This window comes from Microcaecilia unicolor, chromosome 9, assembly GCF_901765095.1.
Source record: "Microcaecilia unicolor chromosome 9, aMicUni1.1, whole genome shotgun sequence".
Lineage (NCBI taxonomy): Eukaryota > Metazoa > Chordata > Amphibia > Gymnophiona > Siphonopidae > Microcaecilia > Microcaecilia unicolor.
This window is the reverse complement of record NC_044039.1, coordinates 15,718,815-15,732,934: the sequence shown is the minus strand read 5'-3', so window position 1 is coordinate 15,732,934 and position 14,120 is coordinate 15,718,815. Positions and strand designations below refer to the sequence as shown.

Genomic DNA, 14,120 nt, shown 5'->3' with positions numbered 1-14,120 from the left:
GGACGGCTTCCTAAAGGAAAAGTCCATAGACCATTATTAAAATGGACTTGGGGAAAATCCACTATTTCTGGGATAAGCAGTATAAAATGTTTTGTACTTTTTTAGGATCTTGCCAGGTATTTGTTACCTGGATTGACCACTGTTGGAGTATGAGGGTCTTTTGGGGGAGGGGAGGTCTGTGTAGTTTGGATCTGTGTATGTGGTGCAAGGACTGAGTGGATGAATGTGAGAGAGTAAATTTGGCTGCAGGTATGTGACCTGGTGGGGTTTTTTTTTCCATCTGTATCTTCCCTCACTTTCCCCCTCACTCCACCGACTCTCCTCACTTCTATGGCTCCCTCCCTCACCTTAAAAAAGGCCTCACTCTAATGCCCCCTAAGACCATTCTCTCCCACCTCCCTGCATCAGCCATCTCTGTCCCCTGCCCCTGAATTTTCCCTATCAAAGGCTCTTTCCCCTCGCCAGTTGACCTTTACAAACCAATCAAATAAAGTGTTGCCTTTCTTCATCATCTGGGAACCCTTTTCTTTCCATCACTAAGTCCCCCACCCTCCTTTCCTCATCAGACTCGGCACCTTCTCTCTGGAATTCCATATCACTTGATTTTCATACTGAGATTTCATTAAAGAAATATAAATCAGCCTTAAAAGAACTGGCTTCTGTTGGGAAGCTTTTCATAACAAAACATCCAGTAAGTTTTAATTTACTTGGCAGGCATAGAAGATTTATGATTTTTACTCTTAATTTGTTTTCCATTCATTGGGTTCTGCAGCTGAAGGCCCCATCCTCCTTCCCTTTTGTGTTCTACATATTTTATCTGAGTTTTAATAGGAGATTTTCTTGTGCTAATCAATCCTGACCTGATGTTTTTTCTCTCCATTTTATCACTATTGTAAGTCTTGTAAAAATACAATGAAAATAGAAACAACCTCCCATTCATTCTCAAAAGGAACGACAGTTACATTACAAAGGAAGAAAAAACCTCAGAATCTAGCACAGGCACTCACAAATATTGTGCCTGCTTATTCAATCATAGGCAGAATAAAAAAAAAACTTCCCTTAGACATAAATTTTATATTTTTTTATTAGCTGTTTAGCAGAAACTTTCGGTCCTCCCGACAACAGCCGGTGTTTCGTGGGTATGCGCTTAACTACCACTGCCTCAGGGATTTTCTACAGGACCAAAAGCAGCTCATACAATTATATGTTGTCCTATTTGCATTGATTGTTTTTTTTTCAGCTGGGATATTGTACACTGCCATGGGGGGCTCATTTTCAAAGCACTTAGACTTACAAAGTTCCATAGTAACCTATGGAACTTTGAAAGTCTAAGAGCTTTGAAAGTACGCCTCATGATATCCTTAGCAAATGGCAATCTAACAGATGTGCAAATAAAATTAAAAAAATAAACGTCTCTACTCCCCCTACTAGGTGCACCTTTTCCCATTAAATACTCCCTCCTCTCCCAGTGAGGCACCCTTTGTTTTTCAATCTCTCCTCAAGATCCTGACTCTTGTTTTTCTCTCCAAAACACAGGTCCCCTCATTTGAAGGTATTTCCAGATTTCTACCCCCCTTTCACTAAGGTTTGACCCCACCCCCCACACTCCTGTGATGACTAAACTAGCCAAAAAAAAAAAGGATTTGCCGTTATGAAAACTCTCTCTGAAATAGAAAGCAACAAGGTTTCACTATCATGTGTAGATCTGAAACCAAACTGGTTTCCATCCAAGATACTACGCTGGTGGAAAAACTTGAGTTTTTCATAAACCAGCTTTTCCATAACTTTAGACAGGAAAGGCAAGGAAGAGATAAGTCTGTAGCTATTCCCCCACCTCAACCCCACTGTAAGAACATTCAGTTTCAGCAGGCAAAATAAAGCTGTTTAGCGGTGACTGCAATGAAAATCCTATTTCCTTAGTTAATCAGCTAGATACATTTGAAAGTGTCCCCATAATCTTTCAAGGAGAACAGTCATGAGAAAACAGCTTTTTAAAAATATATCCTTGGACATCTCTTGCTCATGTTCATATGAATTGCTGTACCTTCTGCCGTATTTTCAAATTCTTCAGATAATAGGTGATAACAGCAACCCACACTGCACACAGCCTTGATTTCGGGTTTTGAAGCAAAGAGCCGTAGAGTAGTAGGTGCAAGATCCCCACACGTATGTAGACCCACCAGCATGGAGTCCTATAAGGAAAAAAAATAACTCGCCAACTGGCTTCAATTAAAAGCAAACACGCAATAAAAAAAACATTACAAATTCTAAACAAAGAGTTGGGCTAGTTTTGCATTATGGGGGGAATTCTATAAATGGTGCTCAAAAGTCAGTTCCAAGCACTATTCTATAACAGGCACTTCACTGAATTGCGCTTAGAGCTGATTCTTGCTTCTATAAGTTGAGTAGGCAGCAGAAGAGAGGGTTCAAAAGTACACAAATCCCAATAGGGAACACAAAAAGCACAAAAGGGCCTCCAAGGTTGGAACAACGTAGTAACTTTAATAGAAGGTGACTCGACATGGGCCATGTTTCGGTGCTCAGAGCGCCTGCCTCAGAGGTCAAGAAGTAGACGTCTTGAATATCAGTGAGCTGATAGACTGCGTTGCGGTAAACACACTGTACTGATTGTCACCCAAACTTGAGCACTTAGCAAAGGGTTCTGTAAATCGCGCTCAACTTTTGGTGACAATCAACACGGTCTATCAGCTCACTGATATTCAAGACGTCTACTTCTACGTTGTTCCAACCTTGGAGGCCCCTTTGTGCCTTCTATAAGTTGAGTGCCAGAATTTATGCCGGCTGAAACCTCTTGTAAATGCCGGCACCTAATTCATAGTATGTTGTAAATCCCAAGGCATGCAATACAATAGGTGTATAAGGTGGTAAATTCTACCTTCACACACTAGCAGAGCCTAGGAGGTAACTCGTTTCACACAGGGTACACAGCCCTGTGATTTACCTAGATCATCATTGGTTCAATAAAAGCTGGTGTGAAGTTTGAGCGTTAAACTACAAATTTTTACAAAACCACATTTTAATTCTTGTTTTAGGACTGTCACCACCAAGAAAGCAAATAGAATGTTAAGTATTATAAGGAATTGAAAACAAAAATGAGGGCATTATAATGCCTTTGTATCGTTCCATGGTGTGACCTCACCTTGAAAACTGTGTTCAATTCTGGTCGCCGCATCTTAAAAAAGACATAGTGGAATTAGAAAAGAAGCAGAGAAGGGCGACGAAAATGATAAAGGGGATGGGACGACTTGCCTATGAGGAAAGGCTAGGGCTCTTCAGCTTGGAGAAAAGACGGCTGAGGGAAAATATGATAGAGGTCTATAAAATGAGTGGAGAGAAACGGGTAGACGTGAAACGTCTGTTTACACTTTCCAAAAATACTAGTTCTAGGGGGCATGTGATGAAGCTACAAAGTAGTAAATTTAAAACGAATCAGAGAACATGTTTCTTCATTCAATGTGTAATTAAACTCTGGAACTCATTGCCAGAGAATGTGGTAAAGGTAGTTAGCTTAGCAGAGTTTTAAAAAGGTTTAGACGGCTTCCTAAAGGAAAAGTCTATAGACTGTTGTTAAAATAGACTTGGGAAAATCCACTGCTTATTTCTGGGATAAGCAGCATAAAATGTTTTGTACTTTTTTGGGATCTTGCCAGGTGTTTGTGACCTGGATTGGCCACTGTTGGAAACAGGATGCTGGACTTGATGGATCTTTGGTCTGTCCCAGTATGGCAATACATATGTACTTATGGGTGGATAGCCCTAACATGAATGCCGGTGAGTTTCCACTTTGAAGTAAAATAACGGCGTGGAAACTAGCCGGCGTTCTTGTTAGGATTATCACCCTGATGCTGGGTTAGCGAAACATGGATGTGTGCAGACAGTCCTAAAACAAGATATTTAAAGTAAAGAAGTTTATTACTGAAATTGGAATTCAAAAGTAAAAATTTGGAGTTTAACGCTCGAACTTCACACCAGCTTTTATTGAGCCGATGATGATCTAGGTAAATCACAGGGCTGTGTAACCTGTGTGAAACAAGTTACCTCCGAGACTCTGTTAGTATGTGAAGGTAGAATTTACTACCTTATACACCTGTATGTATTGTATGCGTTGGGATTTACAAGATATGGAATGATTATGTCATAACCAAACTCTGTAAGCCACATTGAGCCTGCAAATAGGTGGGAAAATGTGGGATACAAATGCAATCAATATATATAAAAGGCGAGTGTCGTACTCACTCGCAAATGCGGAATAGAAACCTTCTCTGCCCCGCCCCCGCGTCAATACGTGATGACGGGGGGGGCGGAACAGAGAGGGTCTGTACTGCTTATTTCTGAGGGAGGGACACCACCGTCTAACGCTCCCCCCACCCGAGTCGCCGCCATCACCCACCTTCTACCCGGTCGGGCCCTCGCTCCACTATTGAAACAGCGAGGGTCCGGGAACGCAGCACTGAGCTCTGCTGAGCTGCCGACGTCGCCCTTCCTTCTTCTTCTCTGCCTCTGTCCCGCCCTCGACGATGTTAAGTCACACGAGGGCGGGACAGGCAGAGAAGAAGAAGGAAGGCCGACGTCGGCAGGTCAGCAGAGCTCAGTGCTGCGTTCCCGGACCCTCGCTGTTTCAATAGCGGAGCGAGGGCCCGGCCGGGTGAAAGGTGGGTGGTGACGGCTCGGGGGGGGGGGCGGCCCTTTCAACCCCCCCTTCCTATAATAGCTCGTTTTCACGGGCTCAAAGGCTAGTAAATAAATAAATTACAGAAATAGTGCCCCCGAATTTAAAAACATCTTTGGGATTATAATTTTTGGTGGCACCCAATTCATGGCATTTCAGTGCATAAGTGGCGCTATTCTATAACAGTGCATGCAACTTTTTGAAATGCCCATGCCCCCCCCTTGGCCACGCCCACTTTTGAGTTGGGCATTAGAGGATTTAGGTGCCGGGTGTTAAAGAACAGCATGCACGCAGATACGCACTCAAATTGCAATTGGTGCCAATTAAGTACAATTACTGATTGTTGAGGTTATTAATTTAATCTCGATAGCTTGTTTACCAATTTAGTTGACAGTGCCTAAATTTCAGTGCTGATCTTTTGGCACCATACATAGACTCTGAGGTTATAAAAACAAAAAAACAAACGTCAAGTAATATAATTCACACAAATCAGCTAAATCAATTTTAAAATTAAATGTCATGCTACTTCTCCTTTCCTTTTAAAGTACTAGTATAACTAGATTACAGGAAGCACCTTTGGAAACACATTTACATTTACTTGTTTTACAGGTAAAAAGTACTTTCCATTTTAAATCATGTATCCCCTCTATATCAAGATTCTAAAAATGATAATCATAAGCACACTTGTGTTACTAAGCTACTAAGTAGTAAATTTAAATCATATCAGAGAAAACATTTCTTCACTCAAATGTAATTAAACGCTGGAATTCATTGCCAAAGAATGTAGCAAAAGTAGTTAGCTTAGCAGGGTTTTAAAAAGGTTTGGATAATTTTCTATAAGAAAAGTCCATAAGCCATTTTTTAAAAATGGTATGCATCATGGTATTTAGAGCTTTCAGCATTCTGCAGGGGTATAACTGGGGCAATGACTTCCAAAATATCTTTATTTGATGCAGGAACTGGAGCATCTTGTAGCTACAAACAAAGCCTAAAACTACAGTAGGCCCATTTCCAAAAAGACATTCGCGGAACAAACAACACTGGAACAGCACATAAATGCAAGATAATACCATGGATCAAATTAAACAAAATAGGACATAACCTCGAGATCTGTAACAATGTCATGAAGTTCTGTTTTGGCCGTAATGTAGGAAGTCAAAGGAGAATAAACATTTGATTCGTTTAGCTTGTCAGCTTTGGCCTTAATATTTACTGTTTTCTTTTGCTCTTTTTCTTCACCACAAAGATCTCCCTGGTGAAAGGACTTTGAAGAAGAAGCAGTTTCTACTGCATTGGTAGGTAGGATTTTTAAGAAAGAAAAGGCATGCTGACAAAGTTCATCTTCCTCTGGTTCTGGCTGACCAGCAAGATGGAGACAAGTTTCCTTGTCGGTGCCTATCATGGCAGAAACCACTGGATGAACATTCGTTTCCGAGGGGGAACCCGACTTGATCACTTGATCTTGACATGGACTACTGATGTTGGAAGATAAGTGCTTTCCACTAACAGTTTCTTTACACATCATGTTGTATTGTGCTGTCCTCTGTTTTTCCCTTTCTGACATTGGGTCTCTGCTGCTGCCTCCTCCGGAATGATTTTGGTAGGCTTTCCAGTACTTCTTCAATTTCCTGTTCCTCTCTGTAGCTCCGGAGGTATTAATGCTTGAGGAATCAATGCCATAAACCTTTAAGTCATAATGCAAGGACAGGAAAGAGCTCAAGTAGCCTTTTCCAGAGCCCAGGTCAATCACCTAAAGAAAGCAGAGGAAATCAGACATAGCATGCATTGATTAAATGAGCAACAGATTAACAATCATGTCAACCAACAGCATTTACTTCAAGAATCAAAGAAAAAAAAAAAGAGAGAGACAACTTCAATCATTTACTCCATTATTTTCTACTAGTGAATCTTGTGTTAAGATGTTTCAATTCAAATTACGCGGGTGTAACCACAATAGATCCGATTCACTATTAAATCAGTTGCACAACTAAACACACTGTGAATCTCATGTACACACTTGTAAACCACTACGTCTATGCAGCTGCTTGCTGGCTTCATATGCCATGGGACTGTAGCTCTCAGGGTCTGACGGTGAGGACTCTTGAAAAAGCCTAAGCGAAACGGGTCTGTCGGGACCTTACTCTGTGAGAAAACATTAATGGAGCAGCAGAGCACAGTACAGATAAGTGGTTTTGATTGATTTATTGTATCACTGAAGAAGCTTAATGAGAGGTTTTTCTGCCAATGATTACTTTTTCACTGTGGGCTTAGAGCTGTTTGCTGTTTTTTTCCGGATGAAGTAACCAAGCCATAGTAGTATGAGGTCTTGCCACTCATCACTATAACAACGTATATGCGCATAGACACAGTGGTTTGCAAGTGTGTTTGGTCAATTCAAATTACAAAATTAAGATACATCCAAGGCCACAGTATAAGAGAGAACTGGTCCATCATATATACAAGCTGCAAATTAATGTAGTTCCTTTAAGATATTTTCTGAAATCACTATCAGTATGTATATTGACTAAATAATATCCACTTGCTATCTACTCCACATTTTTATCCACTCCTACCCTAGCTGAGATCATATTTAACCATCTCTCTGACCTCATGAGCAACTTTCTTTAAATCGGTCACCTTACTTGCTTTACCCTTCAATGTCAATTACAATCTTCTATTAAGTATTGTGTTGACATTGTAAGTAGTTTACTATGCCATACTTTGTATTATTATTTGAATAGTTTTACTGCTGCAATTGTCTATTTCTTATGTTCGATTTATTCTTACTGTATATCGCCTTGAGTGAATTCCTTCAAAAAGGTGGTAAATAAATCCTAATAAATAAATAAATACATTTTCCCATCCCTAAAGGAAGATTCAAGCACCCAGTGCTGGTAGTGAGGCCACAATTTTACATTTGGTTTCATTTTGAAGGAGGAGGGTTTGAGCAGAATGACTCCCTTAATCTCTCAAATTAAGCTCTGACCAAAACAAGCACCTTTAAAACCCAACATGGAAATTCTTCCCATACATATGTATTCCATTTTTACAATGGGAAATGCATGTGTAAACTTCCTGCTCAAGCCATGCCCAAATTGCATCTCTTTGAAGTCTCTGCACGGTGTGGATCTCCAAATATAAAATTGATATAGACGTATAAATGCTACTATTTACATATTGATAAGGGTTATAAAACAATGGACACTGGGAGATATAAAATGTGAAAAACTTAGGGGTCCTTTTACAAAGGCGCGCTGAAAAATGGCTTGCAGTAGTGTAGGCGCGGGTTTTGGGCGCGCGCCAATCCATTTTTCAGCGCGCCTGTGAAAAGGGCCTTTTTTCCTGGGCCGAAAATGGACATGCGACAAAATCAAAATGGTCTTGCGTCCATTTTGGGTCCGAGACCTTACCATCAGCCATTGACCTAATGGTAAAGAATCCGGGCAGTAATGACATGCGCGCGTCCATTACGTGCGTCTGAAAATAAAAATATTTTTCAGATGTGCGTATCGGACCCGTGCCAAAAATGAAATTACCACAAAAGCCATGCGGTAGTCGGGCGTTAACTCCATTTTGGCACACATAGATGCTTACGTGGCTTAGTAAAAGGACCACTTATTTATTTATACCCCATATTATCATGAACATACTCAAGTTCAACGTGACTAACAATCAGTAAACAACAGACAAGGTTTACAAAGCCACAAACAAAATATCAAATATAGACCATTGATGGCCAGCTGCAATCTAAGATACTCCATCAATGGATAGAAACCTCTCAAAGAGGAGATTTAAAAAAGCCAAAACGCTGGATATAAAAAGAGTAATGGGAATACTGCATTTCTGCCCATAAAGCAGGGTTAGGGATGCAGGAATTGAGCTCCTGCATTTCCAAAAATAGCAGTTTTCATGAAAAAAAAGCACCTGCAGAAATAAAGTCTTTAGGTAAAAGTACCTGCTGGGTCTACACATGTGCACTTTGCTAGCAATGCTATAAACGTTAGACGCCATTCACATACTCAAAATCAACATCTGCCCATCCAAAAGCCAAGAACATGACCAGCAGCGTTTCAGAATAGGAAATTAGGCCCACGCATGTCACATACATGTCTGGGGTAGACAGGGGGTGTGCTAGGACGTACTTTATAAACACTGGGCGTGCAGATGACGAGTAAAAGATGCATCCAGATGTGAATTCTCATAAATAGTGACTAAACGGCAGAGAAGATGCATCTTTTGATGTGGGGAATATTGGTTTGTTTGGTTTTTTATTTGCTACATTTGTACCCCGCGCTTTCCCATTCTCCGAGGACAAGCAGGCTGCTTGTTCTCACGACTGGGGTTGACGTCCGCGGCAGCCCCCACCAACCGGAAGAAGCTTCGCGGGACGGTCGGCACGCAGGCCACGCCCACCGCGCATGCGCGGCCGCCTTCCCGCCCGTGCGCGACCGCTCCCGCCAGTTACTTTTTTTCCGCGACTGAGAGAGTGGTGCGTTTGCCTCTCTCTCTGTTCAGCCGCCGGATTTTCGACCGCGTTTACGCGGATCGTCGCTTGGACCGTTCGGTTCCCTCTGTTTTTGTTTGTATTGTTTTAAAGAAAAAAAAAAAAAAAAAAAAGAAATTTTTTTGCGCGTGTGGAGCACGCGTTCCCCTTTTTCCCTCGCTTTCTAGCGGGGACGCCACGTTGCGGCCTAGTGGCCGCTCGGTCGGTTGATTTTTTCGTGGTGTGATTTTAGCCACCATTGCCGACTTTGACTTCGCCGACGCGATTTTTCCGTCGATGTCCTCGAAGGTCCCGAGTGGATTTAAGAAGTGTGGTCGCTGCGGCCGGCCGATCTCGCAGACCGACACCCACGCTTGGTGCCTCCAGTGCCTCGGGCCGGAGCACAATCTCAAGTCGTGCGCTTTGTGTCTCGGTCTCCGGAAACGGACTCAGGTTGCGAGGCAAGTTCTGCGGGACCGTCTTTTTGGAACTTGCGCCGGCCCCTCGACGTCGACCTCGACGGCATCGGTATCGAAGGCCGGTTCTTCGGTACCGGTATCGATGCCCGAGACATCGGCACCGATGGCAGCGACCCCAGGAGAACAGGTCCCGTTGGCCCGCCGGTCCGCCGGTGAGAGTGGGGTTGAGAGGCCGCGTGGGCAGTCGGCCCCGGTCACTCCCTCAACTCGTGAGCCACGGGACCGAACCCTGTCGGACCCGGTACCTCGAGACCGAGGGGGATCGACCTCCTCCTCCTCCATGCCCTCCGGCGCCGGTGAAGTGCACCGGAAAAAAGATAAGAAGCGCCGTCACCGGGAGCCCTCGGTGCACCCTGAAGAGGAGTCGACGCCGAAGCGTCATCGCAGAGAGGAGAGATCTCCGTCGGTGGTGGAGGTACCGACGCGTCGGGGTTCCGGCACCTCGGTGCCGTCTCCTGGCCCCCAGCAGCTTCTGGCACCGACACCCTTACCGGCCCCACCGCCTTTCCCGGCAGCGGGCCTGGACGAGTGCCTCAGAGCCATCCTTCCGGGGATCCTGGAAGGGCTGATGCGCCAGGCTGTGCCGGCGTCGGGGGTGCTTGCGCCCCCGGCGCCGATGACTGTGGCGCCGGCGAGCTCTAGCCCGGCGCCGGGGCTGTCGACACCGCCGCCGCTTGCGGTGCCGGTCTCGACCGCCACGCAGGTGGAGTCCCCGTCGACGTCGATGGAGGGAGCTCCGTCCCCGCCGGCGCGGGAGTCCACCGCTCGACGACACCGAGACCTTGGTGCCTCGACGTCGAGCCGGGCCCGGTACCGGACTCAGCTACATGAGCTAATGTCCGATACCGAGGATGAGGACTCGTGGGGGGAAGAGGAGGACCCGAGATATTTCTCCTCAGAGGAGTCTACGGGCCTTCCCTCGGACCCCACGCCGTCACCGGAGAGGAAGCTCTCACCTCCTGAGAGTCTCTCCTTTGCCTCCTTTGTGCGGGATATGTCTATAAGCATTCCCTTTCCCGTGGTCTCTGTGGAAGAGCCGAGGGCCGAGATGCTCGAGGTCCTCGACTATCCATCACCACCTAGAGAGTCCTCCACGGTACCGCTGCACAATGTCCTGAAGGAGACGCTGCTTCGGAACTGGGTGCGACCACTAACTAACCCCACCATTCCCAAGAAAGCAGAGTCCCAGTACAGGATCCACTCTGACCCAGAGCTCATGCGGCCCCAGTTGCCCCATGACTCAGCGGTCGTGGATTCTGCTCTCAAGAGGGCACGGAGTTCGAGGGATACCGCCTCGGCGCCCCCGGGGCGGGAGTCTCGCACTCTGGACTCATTTGGGAGGAAGGCCTACCAATCCTCCATGCTCGTGACCCGCATCCAATCTTACCTGCTCTATATGAGCATCCACATGCGGACCAATGTGCAACAGCTGGCGGACCTGGTCGATAAGCTCCCGCCGGAGCAGTCCAGGCCTTATCAGGAGGTGGTCAGGCAGCTGAAGGCGTGCAGAAAGTTCCTGTCCAGGGGGATTTTTGACACCTGTGACGTGGCATCTCGTGCTGCGGCCCAAGGTATAGTGATGCACAGGCTCTCATGGCTGCGCGCCTCTGACCTGGACAACCGCACCCAGCAGAGACTGGCTGACGTCCCTTGCCGGGGGGATAATATTTTTGGCGAGAAGGTCGAGCAGATGGTTGACCAACTGCATCAGCGGGAAACCGCTCTCGACAAGCTCTCCCACCGGGCGCCTTCAGCACCCGCCCCCGCGGGCGGGCGTTTTTCCCGGGCTCGGCAGGCTGCACCCTATTCTTTTGCGAAGCGTAGGTACAACCAGCCGGCCCGAAGGCCTCGTCAGGCACAGGGACAGCCCCAGCGCGCTCGTTCCCGTCAACAGCGTGCGCCTAAGCAGCCCCCTGCGCCTCCACAGCAAAAGCCGGGGACGGGCTTTTGACTGGATCCATGGGAACATAGCCGCCCTACAAGTGTCCGTACCGGACGACCTGCCGGTCGGAGGGAGGTTAAAATTCTTTCACCAAAGGTGGCCTCTCATAACCTCCGACCAGTGGGTTCTCCAAATAGTGCGGTACGGATACGCCCTGAATTTGGCCTCCCTGCCTCCAAATTGTCCTCCGGGAGCTCAGTCTTTCAGCTCCCATCACAAGCAGGTACTTGCAGAGGAACTCTCCGCCCTTCTCAGCGCCAATGCGGTCGAGCCCGTACCACCCGGGCAGGAAGGGCAGGGATTCTATTCCAGGTACTTCCTTGTGGAAAAGAAAACAGGGGGGATGCGTCCCATCCTAGACCTGAGAGGCCTGAACAAATTCCTGGTCAAACAAAAGTTCAGGATGCTTTCCTTGGGCACCCTTCTGCCAATGATTCAGAAAAACGATTGGCTATGTTCCCTGGATTTAAAGGACGCATACACTCACATCCCGATACTGCCAGCTCACAGACAGTATCTCAGATTCCGCCTGGGCGCACGGCACTTTCAGTATTGTGTGCTGCCCTTTGGGCTCGCCTCTGCCCCACGAGTGTTTACAAAGTGCCTCGTGGTGGTAGCGGCCTACCTACGCAAGCTGGGAGTGCACGTGTTCCCATATCTCGACGATTGGCTGGTCAAGAACACCTCGGAGGCCGGAGCCCTCCGGTCCATGCAGTGCACTATTCAACTTCTGGAGCTGCTGGGGTTTGTGATAAATTACCCAAAGTCCCATCTCCAGCCAACTCAGTCTCTGGAATTCATAGGAGCGCTGCTGAATTCCCAGACGGCTCAGGCCTACCTTCCCGAAGCGAGGGCCACCAATCTCTTGGCCCTGGCTTCGCAGACCAGAGCGTCTCAGCAGATCACAGCTCGGCAGATGTTGAGACTTCTGGGTCATATGGCCTCCACAGTTCATGTGACTCCCATGGCTCGTCTTCACATGAGATCTGCTCAATGGACCCTAGCTTCCCAGTGGTTCCAAGCCACCGGGAATCTAGAGGATGTCATCCGCCTCTCCACCAGTTGCCGCACTTCACTGCTCTGGTGGACCATACGGACCAATTTGACCCTGGGACGTCCATTCCAAATTCCGCAGCCCACGAAAGTGCTGACGACGGATGCATCTCGCCTGGGGTGGGGAGCCCATGTCGATGGGCTTCACACCCAGGGTCTGTGGTCCCTCCAGGAAAAGGATCTGCAGATCAACCTCCTGGAGCTCCGAGCGATCTGGAACGCACTGAAGGCTTTCAGAGATCGGCTGTCCTGCCAAATTATCCAAATTCGGACAGACAATCAGGTTGCAATGTATTACGTCAACAAGCAGGGGGGCACCGGATCTCGCCCCCTGTGTCAGGAAGCCGTCGGTATGTGGCGTTGGGCGTGTCGGTTCGGCATGCTTCTCCAAGCCACGTACCTGGCAGGCGTAAACAACAGTCTGGCCGACAGACTGAGCAGAGTCATGCAACCGCACGAGTGGTCGCTCCATTCCAGAGTGGTACGCAAGATCTTCCGAGAGTGGGGCACCCCCTCGATGGATCTTTTCGCCTCTCAGACCAACCACAAGCTGCCTCTGTTCTGTTCCAGACTTCAGACACACGGCAGGCTAGCGTCAGATGCCTTTCTCCTTCATTGGGGGACCGGCCTCCTGTATGCTTATCCTCCCATACCTTTGGTGGGGAAGACCTTACTGAAGCTCAAGCAAGACCGCGGCACCATGATTCTGATAGCGCCCTTTTGGCCCCGTCAGATCTGGTTCCCTCTTCTTCTGGAGTTGTCCTCCGAAGAACCGTGGAGATTGGAGTGTTTTCCGACTCTCATTTCGCAGAACGACGGAGCGTTGCTGCACCCCAACCTTCAATCCCTGGCTCTCACGGCCTGGATGTTGAGGGCGTAGACTTCGCTGCGTTGGGTCTGTCTGAGGGTGTCTCCCGGGTCTTGCTTGCCTCTAGGAAGGATTCCACTAAAAAGAGTTACTTTTTCAAGTGGAGGAGGTTTGTCGTTTGGTGTGAGAGCAAGGCCCTAGAACCTCGTTCTTGCCCTGCACAGAACCTGCTTGAATACCTTCTGCACTTATCAGAGTCTGGCCTCAAGACCAACTCAGTAAGGAATCACCTTAGTGCGATTAGTGCTTACCATTATCGTGTGGAAGGTAAAGCCATCTCTGGAGAGCCTTTAGTCGTTCGATTCATGAGAGGCTTGCTTTTGTCAAAGCCCCCTATCAAGCCTCCTACTGTGTCATGGGATCTCAACGTCGTCCTCACCCAGCTGATGAAACCTCCTTTTGAGCCACTGAATACCTGCCATCTGAAGTACTTGACCTGGAAGGTCATTTTCTTGGTGGCAGTTACTTCAGCTCGTAGGGTCAGTGAGCTTCAAGCCCTAGTAGCTCATGCTCCATATACTAAATTTCATCACAACAGAGTAGTGCTCCGCACTCACCCAAAGTTCCTGCCGAAGGTGGTGTCGGAGTTCCATCTTAACCAGTCA

General features: G+C 47.2%; 1 protein-coding gene across 8 annotated transcripts in view; it reads right to left on the bottom strand.

The window, feature by feature from the left end:
* Positions 1–14,120, bottom strand: part of LOC115477839 (methyltransferase-like protein 25) — a 272,956-nt gene that overhangs the window by 68,675 nt on the left and 190,161 nt on the right. For all 8 annotated transcript variants that reach the window (XM_030214940.1, XM_030214935.1, XM_030214934.1 and 5 more), the window contains 2 exons: positions 5,793–6,440; positions 2,045–2,192 (listed from right to left, as the gene is read on the bottom strand). In XM_030214940.1, the coding sequence (XP_030070800.1) occupies positions 2,045–2,192; positions 5,793–6,440 (796 nt within the window). The remainder of the gene's footprint in view (positions 1–2,044; positions 2,193–5,792; positions 6,441–14,120) is intronic.